The 17,829-nt window shown below is 41.2% G+C and overlaps 1 protein-coding gene across 1 annotated transcript in view; it reads left to right on the forward strand.

Annotated features, from left to right (window-relative positions):
* The first annotated feature begins 11,327 nt into the window (after positions 1 to 11,327).
* Positions 11,328 to 17,829, forward strand: part of LOC120836234 (chymotrypsinogen A) — a 29,533-nt gene continuing 23,031 nt past the window's right edge. The window contains exons 1-3 of the mRNA XM_040223550.1: positions 11,328 to 11,542; positions 14,194 to 14,395; positions 14,483 to 14,618. Of these exons, the coding sequence (XP_040079484.1) occupies positions 11,328 to 11,542; positions 14,194 to 14,395; positions 14,483 to 14,618 (553 nt within the window). The remainder of the gene's footprint in view (positions 11,543 to 14,193; positions 14,396 to 14,482; positions 14,619 to 17,829) is intronic.

Consider the following 17,829-nt stretch of genomic DNA (forward strand, 5'->3'; position numbering starts at 1 on the left):
GACACTAATATTTGTTAAGGGGTGGGTTAACAGAAATATTTTGCGGAAATGTATTTGTTTGTTCAAATATTATATTGATCAACTTTCACGTTCCCAGCGCGTTTTAAAATTTCCCGCGAAGAGAGCACCACAAGCCCTGACGATAAAAGTTAGTTGTAGTAGATCGTCTTTCTTCACCACTAAGATATTTGTAAAGAAAACGCCGCAGCTGCGCATGCGCGCCGCCAACCTTGCATACATAGTTCAAGGTCTTGTGGCTAATTACGGAGCGCTCTGCGGGTGATTAGTGGGCTGCGGAAACGCTCTACTAAAACTCCCTAATGACGCATGACTGCGTGAACTAGTTGTTTTCATCGCGTCATTACTATCTCTCAAATATGTCGTTTTAAATGCACCGACGACAGAAGTGACGACGTGACGGAAACGACTACGTCATTGGTATAAGCGTCATTTTGGGCACGGATTGCGGCGCTCCTTTTACACGAATATTTCATATCGGGCCAAAAACGTGAACGTTCATCAAGTAAAATCTTAAAAGAATGATATTTTCGCAAATTATTTAGATTTCTCTCTTATGTATTAGTGATTCGCGTCATTTCTGCAACTTCAGCATGACCCCTAAAACAGGGAGATACAAAGTTTATCACCAGAAATTATTTAATTAGCGAACTTAGCATGGTAATTATCCCCGCTTCTAGTGTTGCCCAGGGATGATGAATACATGGTGAAGACCATACACACCTTAGTCTCATTTTCTTTTAAAATATCTGTTCAGATTTAAATAAAACATTCCGTGCTTGAGGTAAATCGCTATAATACTGGGACATTATATCTGCAGGTAGGCTGGAAATTCTTAGGGTCATGAACGCATTACCGTCGTCTTGGGCTGTGTTCCAAAATTTACTAGATCCGACTCCGGAGCAAAGGTTCCGTACTGTGGCGTTCTAAAACTCTCGCTTTCTTACTCGATGACATCAGAACACGCGTTCCAGAAGCGGCTTGCTTACTCCGGAGTAATTCCTCACGCTACCCTCCTCGATCGGGAGGTAACGTCGGACCAAATTAAGTAGATACGTCATGTGATCAGTTCGCCTTCTGCGCGTCGCCTGCTCTCTGCACCGACAGCCGTCAAATCTCGCTTGCTTCTTTGGCTTTGGTGGCAGACGGTCGAAATTGCAGAGAATGAGGTGCAGCCATTTATGTGTGGGCTTTTACGATTTTGTGTTTTCAAAGCAGAAATTGTCTGTGCAACAAATCCATACCGTGCACGTTCCTCGGAAATGTATAGCAAGTGTTATTACCAGAGTGCGAGGGTTCAGAGGAGCTTCTTCGCATCCTCGTTCTCGGCGTTGGAGGGAACTCGTTATTCTTACGTTCAAGGCTGAGAATGTTCGAACGCAGTAGATGATGTGGAACTATTTTTTTTTCTCAGACTGTGTGTAATAAGTTGGCAACGCTTCTAAAGCAGCGAGGTCTTCGAAGACTTCATCGGTCAACAGCCCCACCCCCTCTCCGCCCCCAAGAAATGCTGGCAGCTGTTTGGAGGTCGTCTTTGTGATTTTGTAATCATATTCGCGTCACAGCGAACTTAAGTTACATACCACCGTTGAAAAAGCCCCCTGAGCTGTACCGCTACACCATATGGAAGCAATTTTTTCAAGACGTAATCAGGAAAATTACGATGCCTGGATGCATAAGATGCGTGTCGCTAAACTTAGATCAAACTTAAAAAAACAATCGCTATAAGTTTCGTCCAGGTGCCCTAAACGCATATGATCCGTATGCGTTTTGGGCACCTTGACTAAACTAACAGTGATAGCCCTTATTAATAAACAAGCTTTTCTTTTAGTGAATAACTGAAAGGATTAATTAATTTTGTTCTCAGTATACAGCCAAAAATTATGGTGATTAAGTGGAGCAGGTGGAGCCACTTTCAATAACGCCGGGTCGTCACTGTAAAAGAATATTACCGAAGCGGCTAATATTATAGTCTCTTCGTATACTTTATCTGTGACCAAAGAGGTCGTCTGCTATTTTCCGCTGTAGCTGCTATGTTTTATTTTTGCCATATCCCAAGACAAAGCCGATCCGCGTAGTGTTCAGGTAATTATCCCGCCTTATCGAAAATCGAGTAGCGGATCGATTACTCGTGATGTCACGTGGTATTACCCTTGGACGTAGGAGACAGGTTACTCGGGTAAGTTTTGGAATTCTCCGAACTCCATTCGATGATTGCAGCAATCGACTCTTCAAAGTACATGTATTGATGTGAAAAACAGTTGACATGCCGGCTTTCTTTATGAATTATGGATTTTTTTTTTAAGTGTAAAGTGTGTGCACTTTAAAAAATGGTTTTCTGAGCTGAAATTTCTGCTGAACACGGAGACAGCTAATCACGACTAACAATAAATGCATCCCTGCGAATGACGAACTCAGAATACGAGATCCAATGTGTGATGTATGAAGGATCACAGAGAGCGATCAAATAAAAGAATACACATCTTGTAAACCCTGAGATGGGGAACGATAGAAAAAAAACGGACGAACACACCAAAATTTTAATAACCTGATATGCACAGGAACAACGAGAACGACGTTTCACTTGCTCATCTGTCTTTGGTCACATTTTCTTTTTCAAAATGTGCTTGTTATGCGTTCTTGGTGTCGCCTATCGGAGAACAAAAGGTGTTTAAGATCGGAAGACGTTTGCCTATCCGTACTGCCACCACCATAGCTGGTTCTCTTGGAGTAGCCGCGCACAAGAGGATGGCGTGATCACGAAGCCAAAAAGTAATGTCCCAAAACTTGCAGACGAGGTGTTCCGAAGAGCGCCTGCCATGTGACTCTGGGAGTACGGCCAGGTCACAATTCGCGTGTTACAGCTAAAGAAGTCCGGCGTGGTACATTGTGTGGTAAGAGAGTAGAAACATAATATTTTACTTACACACGTATTCTATCTGACAAAAAAGGCCCTTTCGTACATCGCTTGAAGGAAACAGAAATCACTAATAGGTGTTCCCATAGGATGACTGAGTAGGCAATAGAATGCGTGGACTTACAGAGTCAGGTCGTAATGGACAACATATTCGCCATGACTTGTGTTTTGCGAGGCTTGCATGATTGAAGACAAGATGTTGAAGCCCCGCCTAATCGGGTTTTCGCATATCAGGTGTGTATGTGCCCAAAACTATCCAGATGTTCTTACTCAAGTAATTTCTCGCAAAGCAGACGCAAAAAAAAACATCACCCCGCGTCTTTCACTTTAGGATTTCCATTGTTGATTTCTCCGTCTGTAGCGATTATTTGTAAGAAATGAAAAAAGAAACGCATATAGCTGATGATGACGTCATCTTGGGATCATGATTGTTTTTAAAGCTGAGTTGCTCTATTGTAAAAAGAAAAAAAAAACGAGCGAAAAATTCAACAAAAAAGACAACTGAAACTTTTATGAGACAATAACGAACTTATACTTCTTGGGGATACCTCTCGACTACCGCCTCTTCATATTACATGTACATCCTTACAAAAAAGAAATCAAAACAAGTACTGTTAGCGTTTGCTGTTGGACACAGCATCTAAGTGCCGAACTCAGTCTTATCCGAGGCTCATTGTGAAAACTTTAGTATACAAAATGCAATGACGGTAAGGGTTACTGTTTGTAAACTTTAAGGTTGTGTCTCACTGAAAAATTTTTTTTTTTAAAGTTGTTTTTAATTTGAAAAGTAAACAAGTTAATCTTCGACAGGTAACTTAGACGAATTCAACGACTTAAAAAAGTCGCGAAAACTTTCTGCCGGGTATATAGAACTCCACGGTAACGAATACATAACATATCACTCACAATGTAAATATTTCGTGCCACTAGAATATTCCCGAAAATTACACCTTTCCGAATTTGCGAAATATTGAGATTGCTAAGGTTGATCCACTTACAACGTCTTGACCAACGAGGGAGGGTAAACTCTGGGCAATAAATGTGTAATTGCCCACCGTGACGTCAGAGGTTCACCAGGAGTTTGAGCGAACAAATGGCTCGTGATAATTAGGTTCACAAAAAACTGCACCTCAAGGAAAACCACTCTAACCGCTGAACCGTGCCGAGGAGTGCTTTTGCTCATTTGTGCAGACAAGTCGCGCAAAGTGTGGAATGGGTTCTTGACTAGCGGGACATGTGTTGCATTCAGAATGTCTTGGGTCACATGAGTAGCTAACGGAGTCCTGTTCATGCCTATTACCTTCTAAATAAGGTTAAACCTAAACACAATTTTATGTGTGTTATATAGAAGAACCTAAGCGCGATTAACTGTTACGCGTGAACGCGAAATCGGTATTAAAAAAGATATATGGTCGTTGACAACCTGACGTCTGAAAAATTTCCAATAGAAATTAGGCAGTGCAGGAAAAAAAAAAGAATCATCGCTGGTTTCAGCGAGCAAGCAGAAATGAATCCTATGTGAACCCTCATATCTAAGGACGTATTGTCACGTGTCATATATAATCTCTTAGCAAGTATATAATCCTGCGTCCTTTCGGCCGCTGCTCCTGGGTCGTGTCGACAATTGTGGCACGGCAACTAAATCAAAAACAAGGCACGGCCGGACACGTGGCGCAGCCATACATAGGCGAAGCCGAGACTGATAAGTTTACAATGCCGGCAGCGTTGGCAGTAGTAGTCGTGTACGCTTCGGGCTATTCCCGGTACGCGCGCTTCTAAGCACGAGCGGAAATATAATAATCAAAAGAGAAATACCACGCAAAAACCAACCAGTGCCAGTGAGGTGCCGCCGCACTCTAGATATTCTACCATAGCCTTTATACACTGACAAATCCTGGCAGAACGTCAAGAGAAGCGGCCACGGAAATGGAAAAGGTGGTGCGGCAGACAACGGACGAGAGGAGAGTCACGTGACTGGCGCCCCGCTGCGGCTAGACGACGAAACACACTTCCCTCAAGCGAACAAGAGTGTTCCGGGTCCTCGCCACCGCAAAATCTGCTTGCTAACGTCCAGGTTTCCTGAGAAATGGCTCTTTGATGTTCTGTGTTACCAGATCCTCGAGCTCCAAATCTGCGACCGGACACTCTGTGGCTTCGTCGTCAAACTTCCAGGCTTTGTGAGTGAAGACGAGGCTAAGAGCCTGCAGGCCCTCTACAACTGTCATCGGCCGGTAGCGCCACGGTGGTCGCTCGGGGTACCAGAGTGTCGAGCCAAAAGTTTTGTCGGTTTGGTTTGGGTTTGTGTTCAAGGCTTTCGGTTCAGTTCCGGGGTGCAGAAACCGGTTCGAACCGGTTTAAACCACTAAATTGAGAATGTACTTTTCGGATTGTTCAGGCAATAGGCGCCATTTCCTCCGTGAAACGAGTGACATATTGTTCTTTATCGTTCGTACAAGGCTATCTTTGTTTTCAAATACCAAAAAGAAGATTTTACTTTATTTAATTTCGACGCTACTTTATATCTACATACGAAATATTGTGCATTCGTTTTATTTGTTTACTTCGGTAAAATATATTTTAAAGGAAAAAAAAAACAGCTCAGGGACACGGATATAGTAGAAGAGGAAAGACAAACACGGCGCTGAGTTACAATCGAGCTTTGATGAATCTGACAACGCGTATAAATACAAAATGTGTCCCGAGCAAAAACAAAGTTGGGAGACAACACTCCAGAAACATGACACCTGTTCCTAGAGTCATCTGCACGCTGTGCTGTTGTCCGATCTACAAAGAAACATGCTCTCCTTTATCGGCAAAGTAAGTGACGAGGTACTAATCCATTCTGACCCCGCTTGTCCATTAGCGCGCTCCTCTATAATCTCCAGCGTGGGCGTGTCCTTTTGTGAACTGATGACCGTGCATCTTTCAAAGAGTGAAGCGCATCCGCAGTCGCGGCAGTGCACACCAAGATGCTCCGACACAAGCTTTGACACATTAGTCGTGTGCTCTCTTAACCGCTCATTGTGACAGCGTCCTGTCTGCCCTATCTGTCTGCGGCATCAAGATGGGGGATAGAAAACATCACCTCCACAACTCGTATAAAAACCTGGCTTTGGCGTTCCTTATTGCAAACTTGTTTTTCTCTTACATCCTATTTCACTTTTTCGCACATCCTAGAAAGTTTGTTCGGAGCCGATAAGACCACACGAATACCGATTCGCGGTTCCACTATTTTCAGATTTTGGGAAACTTTGTGTCGGTACGGTAGTACCTTGATATTCGAATTTTTTTCTGTTAGCTTCTTGAACGCTCTCGTTGCGTCATCTCTTCTGTAGAGCTTCTTGGACCGCCATTAGGAGGTGCGATGAGTAGCCTGCGGCCATGTGTAATAATGCTTGATTTGTAAAGCTATACTTGACCAAGTGAAAACAGAATTTATGTAGAGCATTCTTAATAGAAACGTTGATGATTTTTTTTCACCAGCTTAGAATGGGGTGATGAAAACGGTGGGAGGGGTTTGTTGCCTCCAGTTTCATAAAGACAGCAGATATGTGAGTGATGACAGCGGAGCACGAAGTCTAGGTATCTTATGGGACCATTTATCGCTAATTCGTGCATTAGAATGAACGGTTCCACGCACTCAATAAAAGTGGCAAAATAACCGAGTATTGATCATTAAAATGCTTTCCGTTACAGTTTACAAGTGCTAACAAGTCATCCACAAAGCTAAATATATTCTTTGCCCTGGAACCTTCAAGTTTCCTAGATAAATGTATGTCATAAATACAAGGTAGATGTTGCTTTACACGAGAGTTAATCAGGAACCTGCACACATGCAGTTCATCTGAATGAAAGACTCTCAATTCTACGTAAAAAAGTTGATATCAGGTAAAAGGTTAAGACCCCTAAGAAATTTCTCACCCTTAGTCCGCACTAATCTTGAAAAGCTGCATATCCCTAGTCGCCAATACAATGTTTAACACATGCTAAAAGCTCGGAGTGCGGAATAGAATATTAAAGATCCTTAATGTCTTCGGAACAGGCAACAAAGCTTTGGTTCGGGCATCGTTTTAAAAAGTCTACTTCTGTCCTGAGCTTTTTTTTACCTGAAAAGGATTGCCAATAGATAAAACGTTCAATTCTGTTTGTAAGAATACGGCCACCGATTTTTGCCAGATTCCACTTTTCGATACTATTACACATAGCGCGCAGCTAGTTTTTTGTGTGTTATGGCTAAGGAGAATAGGCATAGATTTAGGCATTTGCCCTTACTGACAGCTAGGGCAAATTTAGATAGATTCAGCCGTTTGCATTGTTTCCGAGCTTCAGTTTCTACTTTTCCAAAGAACACGTCCTCTTTTCAAACAAACGTAGCCTCGATAGCGTCTACAGCTTTTGAGTTGAGCATGCCCTTCGGTAACAGCATAAAGACCCCCTTCTAATCGTCCGGTAGTAACGACAGGGCGTTATCTCTTAAGTAGGTAAAGGTGCCTTTCACCAGGACTCTGCTACGAGACGCTTTCCATTGCAGTAACACATCAACACCTTCAGCGACACATCTGTCCACTTCAGACTCCGCTGCTTGTCCTTACACTTGACTTATCAGAGACAACCACACCAGAGGCGACTTCATCGGCTCGACGGCGAACACTGGCCCATAGCGTAAGACGTTACTTACTTGCTTCGGAAGGCAGGCGCCTTCCAACTTCTGGACCTCGTTTTCCGTGGCAGCAGGTGGTCTCCTAGGGGTGCTTTCTGGGAGGCGAGGCGATGTTTGCCACCCGATGAAGTGAACAGTTTTGTCGATGGCACATCAGAGCTCTTGCCACAGTGATCCACCGCAGGAAGAGCGGTCACCAGCGAGCAGACATAGGTGTAAGCACTCTGAATAAAGTTGTAGCTGCCGCTCTCTCTCAATTCATAAAACAATTTTTCTATTTATGCGCATTGTCGGATCCATTAAAGCTGCGTTTTAAGTCAGCGCTCTGTTTGTCTTCTGTCTTCTCCTCTGTCCCTGTCCCAGCGCTGTTTTTTATCCGTTAAAATGAACTATGCACTAGCACATTGGCTAATGCCACTAGACTTAAGTTCTAATGAATCCGGTTCTTTTAATTGTTTTCCTTACGACACAAGTTTACTAGTGGCTATAGCTGTGTGTGTTGTTTGCCGTTACCGATCGGTGACACATTACAAAATGTATGACTCTTCCTAAATTTAATGTACGTTTTGGGACATAAAAATAGGGCGTTAACCCCAAACAAATTACCGCAAGGTAAAAAGGCGTTATCACAAAGAAGCCTTGCTTAGCGAAGAATTCTGTTAGTGTTCTATTCACGTCACGACTTGTGGTTTGCTTCGACCTGAACGGATTTAGGGTCATCCTTCGTCCTTCCTCATTTTCTCATCTTTTACCCTATACATACAGGAGCTTTACTTACCCACTAAGATGTCTTCGTGCTTTTATGAGATATTAAATCATTGCGGCCACTCAAAAATTGGCAATCACTTCATCGTTATAAGTCTTTATGTTTGCGCTCTGTTCAAGCTTTTTTGTTCATTTATTATGCATGGTACGTAGACCCTTGTTGTCCACCGTAAACGACAACTGGGATATTAATATTCGATCAATCAGATTTTTTGTTTAAAGGTTTCTTTTCCAAACCATATAGTTGGTTACTAATTTGTACCCTCCTGAAGCCTAATGATTGTGTTAATTGTTTCGTTCAAGTTCTATTTTTACCTAGATACATTTTAACGCCTGCTCAAGCTTTCAGAAGAAGAATCGATTATCATAAATAAGTAACCAAACTCTCCATTCATCGGGACGAGGCCCTCGCAAAAGAAATTACTCCGTTGTTCGACCGCGTGAGACACGAAAGTGATCACCGCATAAACTAACCCTCACGCGCATAAACTAATTATGAATACATGGCAGCTGAATTTATTATAAGAACTCAATCAATTTATACTTTTAAGGTTTCTTCTGTTAAAAGTAAAGCAAAAATAAAACAGCGCAGATATGTGACTGGCGTGCACTAGCACAAGGAAAACCCCAGTGCCACCAGTTCTGCCATAACCGAAGGCAAGAAAATGCACTTTTATAAACCGTGGATTATAAAATATTAAGTATAAGTGAACCACTGTAGTACACAGAATGAATTCATAGGGAAGGTATATTGCGGTGATACACGAACTCATTCCTGGTTGCCACGTGTAGTCTAGCTAGCACACTCGCTAAATGGCGCCATTTTGTAGGGCGTCAAAACTGGCGTTAATCAGACAAATTTACAAATTCACCAAAGCTCAAGTTTCTTTTATTTGCTTCATTACAACAATACAGCGAGAAAAAAATTTACTTGTATTCAGAAAAACGCTAACATAAACGAGTGCCTCGAAGCAGTAATGAAGTTAATGTTACTTTTTGTTGTACCATCCAAATATAAGTTTGGGAGCTAGTAATGAAACAACTAAATTTCAAACATTTTAGCCTGCAGTATATGCATTCTTTTAATACACACGATAAGTGAGTTATTTACGTTTTACTGGGTATGACGGAGGACTCCAAATAATAAAATAGTTTTAGATTATCAATGTATCAATCCGTGTGCCCCAAACAACTGGTAAGGCCTTAGGAGGGTTACACTTGCGGGATGTCAAAGGCGACCAAACTTAAATATTTTCACGTTACAGGTTGAGGCTCAGTATTACAGTATTTTTAAAACATGGAAGGGTATTGAAAATGTCCGCGACAGGATTAAAACTCTTGTCATAGATGATCTGCATCAGAGTCAATAAAAGACTTGAGTCTAATCACCCTTTAACTTGGAAAACATGTCGGTTCTCCTCACGTAAACCAGGAAGCGTAAGGGGACAAATGTAACGAATTATATATATGTATATATATTTTTTATTTAACAAGATTATTTCCAAAATCTTCCCCATTAGAGGCAATAAAAAAAGAAAAATGAAGGCACGACACGCAGAAAGTTTTAGGCCCCTGTCTTGACATTTGTCTCCTCTTCCTGGTTCATAATCAAGACCTACGACCGTCCTTCAGACGCGTGAAATAAGTCGTCATAATGCCAACGCTCTCGAGATGTATGTTGACCAGCAGTGAACCTCACTTATTCAGATCCCTGAAATTTACACAGAACAAGCCGACCTGCCCAGCTCAGACTTATTCCAGCTCCGAATGGCTTTTAACAAGGTTGTCTTTTATGAATTGAATTGGTAAACCCGTCAGTGCCTAAACATTTTCACGCATCGAGTAGTCAGTTAGAGGTATTTCATAATGGGCCGGACGAATAGGGTTGCTAGCTACTAAGGACTTGTGTTAGCTTTCTAGACAGATGGCACTGCTGATAAGTTGGAAATAACTCAGTTGGACTTCAGCCAGTATACGTTACTGACATCGAACATGTTGTTTGAGTTGTTGTTACCGATTGCCGAGGAGATATTCGTACGCCTGCAACAGAAAGGGTGTGTGCGTCGATTTGGGCACTCGCTTTTATGCAGAAAAAAAAAACGATTCCTGAGAGATTCGTGCAAAAAATTAGTTGGTACTTTTGATGGCTGTCTATTGGAAGATATACTGCGTCATATCTAGAACAAAATGTCCTAATCAAGCTCCTAACGGAAAAGCCGGCAACTATTACTTTTTTTTAAAAATATAACCTAAAGTTTCACGAGCATTGTAATGGTATTTTTGCGGCCCACTGATGCTTAGGCGTGTCAAGGCTCTTTATTTATTGGTATCGACGAACTTGCGAGATATGTTTTTTTTTCTGTCTTTATTATTTGTTTCAATATGATTTTTTTCTTAATTTCGCCAGCACTTAACCTTAATAAAACTTAATTTGATGGTCCATTGATGAGTACATTTTCAAATCATTCTAGGAAAGCAGCTGCATCTCTTCTTAATACTCTTGCAGGCTGGATAGTGCTCGAACACCAGAAGATTGAAATTGAATGACGGGTATTTTCGGGATCGATGCTACTTCTTAGTGTTTTAACTTGTTTTTTTGTTGTTTTTTTTTAGTCGCGTGGGCTGGTTTCGAAACATAAGTTAAGTACAGACTGCCTTAATACACAGTACACAAGGACTTGGATGTCCTTTGATATATCAAAGAGCATAATTACCGTTCAAGTAAATTTCGATAAACATTTCACACTTCATGTAGTTTCACAGTTTTGTTTTTTTGCAACCTTATGAAATATGTGCCTCTTGCTCTTCGCCACTCGAAGTGATTTGTCTGGGTTTAGCTACGTCATCTCTCAGCTTCATAAATAATTTGTTCATTTGCAAAACGTTTGGTTGCATTGTTTCCTAAGACCCTCCAGCAGACGTCGCGAAGCACTCATCGGTGGTCTGGTATTTACAGGAGTTGCAAGCATGGAACATACAGAATATAATGATTTTTTGAAAAAAGATAACTGTGGACGGCGCCATCTAAGAAATACTGTTACTGAACGCATCGTAAACGGTACCATGGCAGATCCAGGAAGCTGGCCGTGGATGGTGGGGCTGTACAATGGAAACGATACCTTCTATTGCGGCGGCGTTTTAATAAGCAACCAATTTGTGCTGACCGCTGCGCATTGTTTTCGGTATGTAAACATTTCGCCTGCTTCTTTATGATGTTAATTACATTGTTGGAACGGATCATGTCGATAAGACCTGTCGCACATTCGTTGCATACAAATGTGCTGTATTTGTAGATATATTTGACGGTTTGTCTGTATAGCAGTATATCTAAATTATAACAGCTGCTGACATTTAACCTTTAAAATTAGTATAGGCAGACATTTTGAGATGCGATTTTCACTTCAAGGAAAGTGTGTTTTAATAACATTGAAATGATGCGTAATACTTTGAAGTTTAATATCAGGACATCGCAACCCCTAATTTCTCGCAGAACTTTCTATCTCTACAGATTTCCAACCTTGAAAAAGTTGATTTAGGATGATTCACCGACCTATATAAATTTGCCAGAACCTAATACGCAAATAAAATTATTGGTAGATCTTTATAATGGAAGGGCTGAGTTAAGGCAGTGTTTGTAAAAAGACGCTGTATAGTTTCGAGTAAGGAGCTAACAGCTGCAGGAAAGGCTGATTGTGTACATTTTGTTTTTACTCCCCTCTAAACGCATAGAAGACAAGTTTAATAAACAGGCGAGTTGTTTCTAGTTCCACATTATTCTAAACCGCAGACGACGGGCAACAAGGCGACAGAGACGTGCGTCTTAAGACATATTGAGACTTCAGTATTTTTTCCTGAATCTCGTCCGTCATCTCCGGTTCATAATCACGTATAAATGCATTACTGGCACTAGCAGTCAAGGTTTGATAATACGAGACAGCTCTAAAATTAACAGCCACATTCTTTTTTTTGTATAACCAACAGTGGTTTAATGCGTCGCATGGTTTATGAGTGCTTGCAAGAATTATCTCACTGATTGATAAAATACTCGAGATATAGGTAGTCACATGCGTCGAATCGGTAATGTGCCGAGCGTTAGCACTGGTGTAGAGAATGAAGACTACTAAGAATCAAAATTACAGGCAGTTGACGAAATGTGTACTGTAATAATTTTTCTTTTTAGGCTTGTAATAAATATATAGGGGGGAAATAACAATTAGTAACCCTCGGTGCAATTTCTGACTGAGAAACACACATTTGTAAGTCGTTACTTGAAGCACTATGTGTCTAGGCATACATATACCGGTCATTCAAAACGCATGAACCTGTACAAAAAAAACAAAAAAAAAACCGGGAACTTGTACAAGAGTTTCTGTCAGCGTTTCACATGTAAGCAAAAAAAGCGGCGACAGCTTTTTTTTATTTTGCTGACTTCCATGTGAATGTAAGTTAAGCGAATCTTTGACTTCTTGAAGGCAACGCATAAATCGTTGTTTTAGACGGATCGGGCTAGGATTTACCGCAGACGGGCCTGAAGGCGTGGATCTTGTGTTATCAAATTCACTGAGCTAGTTACTTGTGTAGAATTATAGAAGTCCAGATCTTCACACTTTTACGTAAGGCGTCCGTCTGCTAACGGAACAGCCACAGATGGTTGCACTTGCAGTACCGGAGAACAGCCTTGCTTCGCATGTTGAAAGCTAAGCACACCAAGAAGTGTTGTTTTGGGCCTAACCGCCCAGAACAGCACAAAATAAACTTTCATGAAAAAATAAAACATAACCGGGCGATTACCAGGAAATGCAAAGCAAACGACGACATGAAGCCTAACAAAGAAGTAAAAAAAGAAGACAGCATTGTATTTCGTTTGTATTGTGCTTTTTTTATTTGTAAAACTAAATCATGCACTGGCAATTGACTCACAAACCGAGTGCATCGCTTTTGGTTCAAAAATGTCATCGGCTAATGTTGATGCCGATGAAAGCGCTCGTTGTGGCCCCTGCAACCTTAGGTGCCGCCATCTATTGACCGTTGCGCCAATCGGACGGTTTTCGTTAGCAGTCGGGCCTCGAAGGTAGGGTCTTCAAGGTCGGGAGTTTTAACGGTTTACTCGGATAAGCTTATTTTGTAAAATTTTGATACATATTCTACCGCCTTCAGCTATCTTTGTGGTAAATGCTAGCGGTATAGGTTAAGAAAACAATCTATGTGATCTCTTCAAATAGCTCCGGTTGACTCACACGGAAGGTCGTGTTCTGCACTTTCCAGACACTAATAATGAGCCAAAAAAATTAAAGACGTTTACAGTTCTCTGTAATGCCGAAGTAGAACGCAGCTCTTGAGGAGGAAAAGGGGAGGGTGCAAAGGGAAGTGTATGCCCCTTCTCTCCCTTCGCACCCTCCCCTCCTCCTCGCCTGCTGCCCTCCCGTTTAGTGCGAAGTTTTCCCTAAATTTCCCCACTAAATTTAGCGGGGAAACTGGATTGGTGTTAAGGTCACGTGACGTCAATTTCCCTGCTATAGTTAGCGGGGAAACTTAACCCGATAAATTTAGCGGGGAAGTTTCTGAGCTAAATTTATCGTAAAAATCCACCCGCTAAATTTAGCGGAAAAATTACCGAGCTAAATTTAGGGGGAAAATTTCCCAGCTAAATCTGGCGGGGAAACGGGCGCCTAAAAGCTGCGCTCTAAAATAGGGCTGCAGTAAAAACCAAAAATGAACAAATTGTCATCTTAACTGTTTTTAAAATCGAGATGCCGCTAGTCGTTTGACGAAAGGAATATTACACCTTAAAAGCAAAGTCTCGTCCCTTTCCCTCTCTGTTTTATTCGTCTAGGAATAAGAACGCCAGCTTTATTTCGGTGCGTATGGGAAGCATACATAGAATCAATTATGCAGATTGTTCCGGCGAAACAACTCGAATCCTCACCGCCGAACGAAGCGACGAACTAGATGGCAAAGCGGCGCCGAATGGCCACGTGTTTTGCGTTGAGGTCGAGCAGACCTGCGTCCCTATTCAGAACTGTTCCTTCTTTATGGTATTGTACCAACTACAATAATTTAAAATTGTTCTTTATTATTTGCTGGCTGCATATAATGCTAAACAATATTCATTTCTCTTACAGGAAGACATTGCCTTAGTGAAATTAAAAAGACCAGTAAACTTTACCGATTACATTCAACCAATCTGTCTTCCAGAAAACTTGGACATGCCGTCTCTAAGTGTACCCATACTCATTTTAGGCTGGGGCTTTTACTATGGTGAATGGCTTCTCTCGCCCTATTTTATTTTAAGACTGAAAACGGAAACAGCGATTATAAACAGTGTTTCGATTCTCCGCATGCCTAACAGAGCACGTCATCGCAAGCATTGAATCCTACTACATATTCGAAAACAATTTCTTGGAGAGTGTGTCAAAAATTATGATTTTCTGAAACATCGGGTTTGCCTTGAGAAAAACAATCGGGAGGCAATATAGCGTCTTTTCCCTATATAGGGACCAGTTATTTTGTATTTTTTGTTATAAGAAGGAGCCCGTTTGGAAACAGGGTCCTCGCGGGTGCCAGTGTTAACTAACAACAAAATCAACAACAGCAACAACAACCAGAACTACAACGACAAGGACAACGACCACAACAACAACAACAACAACAACAATAATACTAATACTAATATTACAAATAATAATAATAATAAATTTATTGACCCATTCAGACGAGAGAAGTAGGATGTGAATCCGGGTACATCAAAGCCAATAAAGGCTTGTGTGATGACACCCTAAAAAAAAAGGTCATATGTGTCTGCCTAGGTACAAAATAAAGCAAAATTCACACACACACAAGAAAATTTAAACTAGCACACAACTAGCATTTCACAAACAGTCTATACGCACATCCTGAAAAGGCAGTTAACTAGTGTCAAAGTTTAAGCACTTGAGTTCTCGTTTCAGCGTCATCAGTGATGTAACTTGGTAAACAGATTTCGGGAGGGCGTTGAACAGAAACGGGACATAGTACTCCCGCATAGATTTGCCATATCGAGTAGAACAAAGCTTCACTTCGAAACGAGAGGTGCGACGCAATGCGCGGGATGGAATAACTGGTGTTTTGAAATCGCTATTCAAAAGTACCGACGCACAACAGTCTAAATAAACAGAGAACGAAAATTTGGGACTTTAAGGCTTTTAAAGATGTCAGCACTGTTAGACAGATCCGTAATATATGCAACACTTGTTAATATACCTTTACGTAAAATATTATTTTTCCCTTGCCACCGTCCTGAACAGTTACCGAACACCGTTACACCATTACGGAGTAAACTGTAAGCAAGCGCGTGTACAATAAGAAATCGAATACCGACAGGAAGAAAAACTAGACTGTTAGAAAGAATACAGGCAATAGATCGCAGTTTACCACAAAGGTAAAACATGTGTGAGTTCCATGACATATCCTAATAAAAAAAAAGCCTAGGTATTTTACATGGTCAATTGATTCGATGGATACACAATTACAAGGATTACAGCTTGATCCATGGAGAAAGAACTGCAGATTACCCTGATGTTTTTTTAGGGGGTTGTGGAAACAGACAATATTTGTTTTAGAACTGTTAATATCTAGAAGGTTGTTCGTGAACCAATCCATTAAATGATTGGAGTTGGCCTGGAGTATATTGAGCGACTCAGAGAAATCAATATGACGAACGAAAAGAAGGGTATCGTCGGCATATTGATAAATTTTGCATCCATTTATAACATGGGCCATATCGTTCACAAAAATATTAAAGAGCAAAGGTGAAAGAATAGAACCCAGGGGGACTCCCGCCTTTATAGAAATAAAAGAGCTTTTAAAGTCTCCGAGTACTATACGTTGGGCACGATCAGATAGGAAGCTTTCTAGTAAGGAGAAAAACGGAGCGCGAAACCCTAAATTCTGTTGTACTATAATTCGCAATATAGATATAGGGCGATAGTTTTCAACTTTAGATCGTATTCCTCCTTTAAAAAGAGGTTTACCATGGCTACTTTGAGGCCAGTGGGTATGGTACCACATGTAATGAAGCCATTTAGCCTAACTAAAAGAACATTCTTAATCTTTGTGAAGTTTCTTTGGAGGTCATACGTGCGAATGCCATCAATCCCGGGTGACTTGTTAGTTTTGAAACCGAACAGAAGAGAATGAAGATGTGTGTCCTCTATGGTGGGAAGAAACGCTGATGTTAATGATGTGTTATGCAAAGTGCAAGAGTGGTCATGATTGTTTCGGCACACACTAGAGTACGTAGCAAAGTTGTTGAACGCTTCAGCTAAGGATGATGAGAATGCGCCGAAATGTTTTTCGATAGTTTGTTCAATAAATTGTGTAGTACCAGTGCATCGGAATTGATTAATTAATGACCATGTTTTAAAGGAACTACGCTTGGCCTCTTGAAATTTTGATTTGAAATCCTGTCTTTTTGCGCAGCGAATAATTGCGTTCACTTTGTTTCTAGCTTGCCTAAATTCATTCCTCAGGTTTAGGTTATTTGGAGGCTTTTGACAGCACTCCACCAAGATATTATTTTCTTTAATTTTTTTCCAGGATACTAAAGTTGAGCATTTGTGTTGTAGTCTGCGCTTTTTTTCAAAATAACAGTACGTTTAGCAGCTTCAGTTAATGAGCTAAAGACCTGCACAAACCGTGGATAAATATTATCGTTGTTGACAGAGCCCAGGGAGCCATTCCAACATATGAGGCAATTGATTTGTCGAGCGATGCAATATCAATGATTTTGACCTGTTTAGAAATTTTAGGTTCAGGAGCTAACGTCGAGATGGTGTATTACTCGACAACCAACAAAGTAGTGAACTGCAAGTTTGGAATGAATCACAGCGCTATCCACCCGGGAGCTTGGCGCTCGTATGCATATATGCTCGATACAGGAAGAGACTAGTTTAGTGCATAAGAGTTCTTCTCTCGTTGGGGCAGTAATTACACATTCTAAACCCGAGGTGGAAAAATGTTTAAGTAGTCACACACGAGGGTATTACTTGTGTTTAGTGCATCTATATTAAAATCACCCACTAAACAGAGGTGATGAATACACGATAACGTTGAAAGAGTCAGTTCTAGCTCACTCAGAAATAACCTAGCGTTTTCTGAGCGAGGCCTATAGAAACACAATAGAGAGAGCGAAAGATTGGAATAATCTAGTTTGAGTGCCAAGGATTTGGCGTGAGAAAACACTAAATCTAGGGAAGAGACTTGCCGTCTTTGGTGCACTGCGGTTGGTCTTAGGGACCAACCGCAGTGGTTGGTCTCTAAGACTAACCACTGCGGGTTGGTCTTAGGGAAAAAAGTATTGCAATCTTTGATGGTGTATTGGCTAAGCATAGATTCAGGAGTATTAGTTTCAGTGAAAATAAAAGCAAGGACGTAAGACATCAAATCCCGAACAATTAATAAGAAATGATCCCAGTGTTTGCGGAGGCTCCGA

The sequence above is a fragment of the Ixodes scapularis genome, unplaced genomic scaffold (genome assembly GCF_016920785.2).
Source record: "Ixodes scapularis isolate PalLabHiFi unplaced genomic scaffold, ASM1692078v2 PGA_scaffold1__304_contigs__length_218370807, whole genome shotgun sequence".
Taxonomy (NCBI): Eukaryota; Metazoa; Arthropoda; class Arachnida; order Ixodida; family Ixodidae; genus Ixodes; species Ixodes scapularis.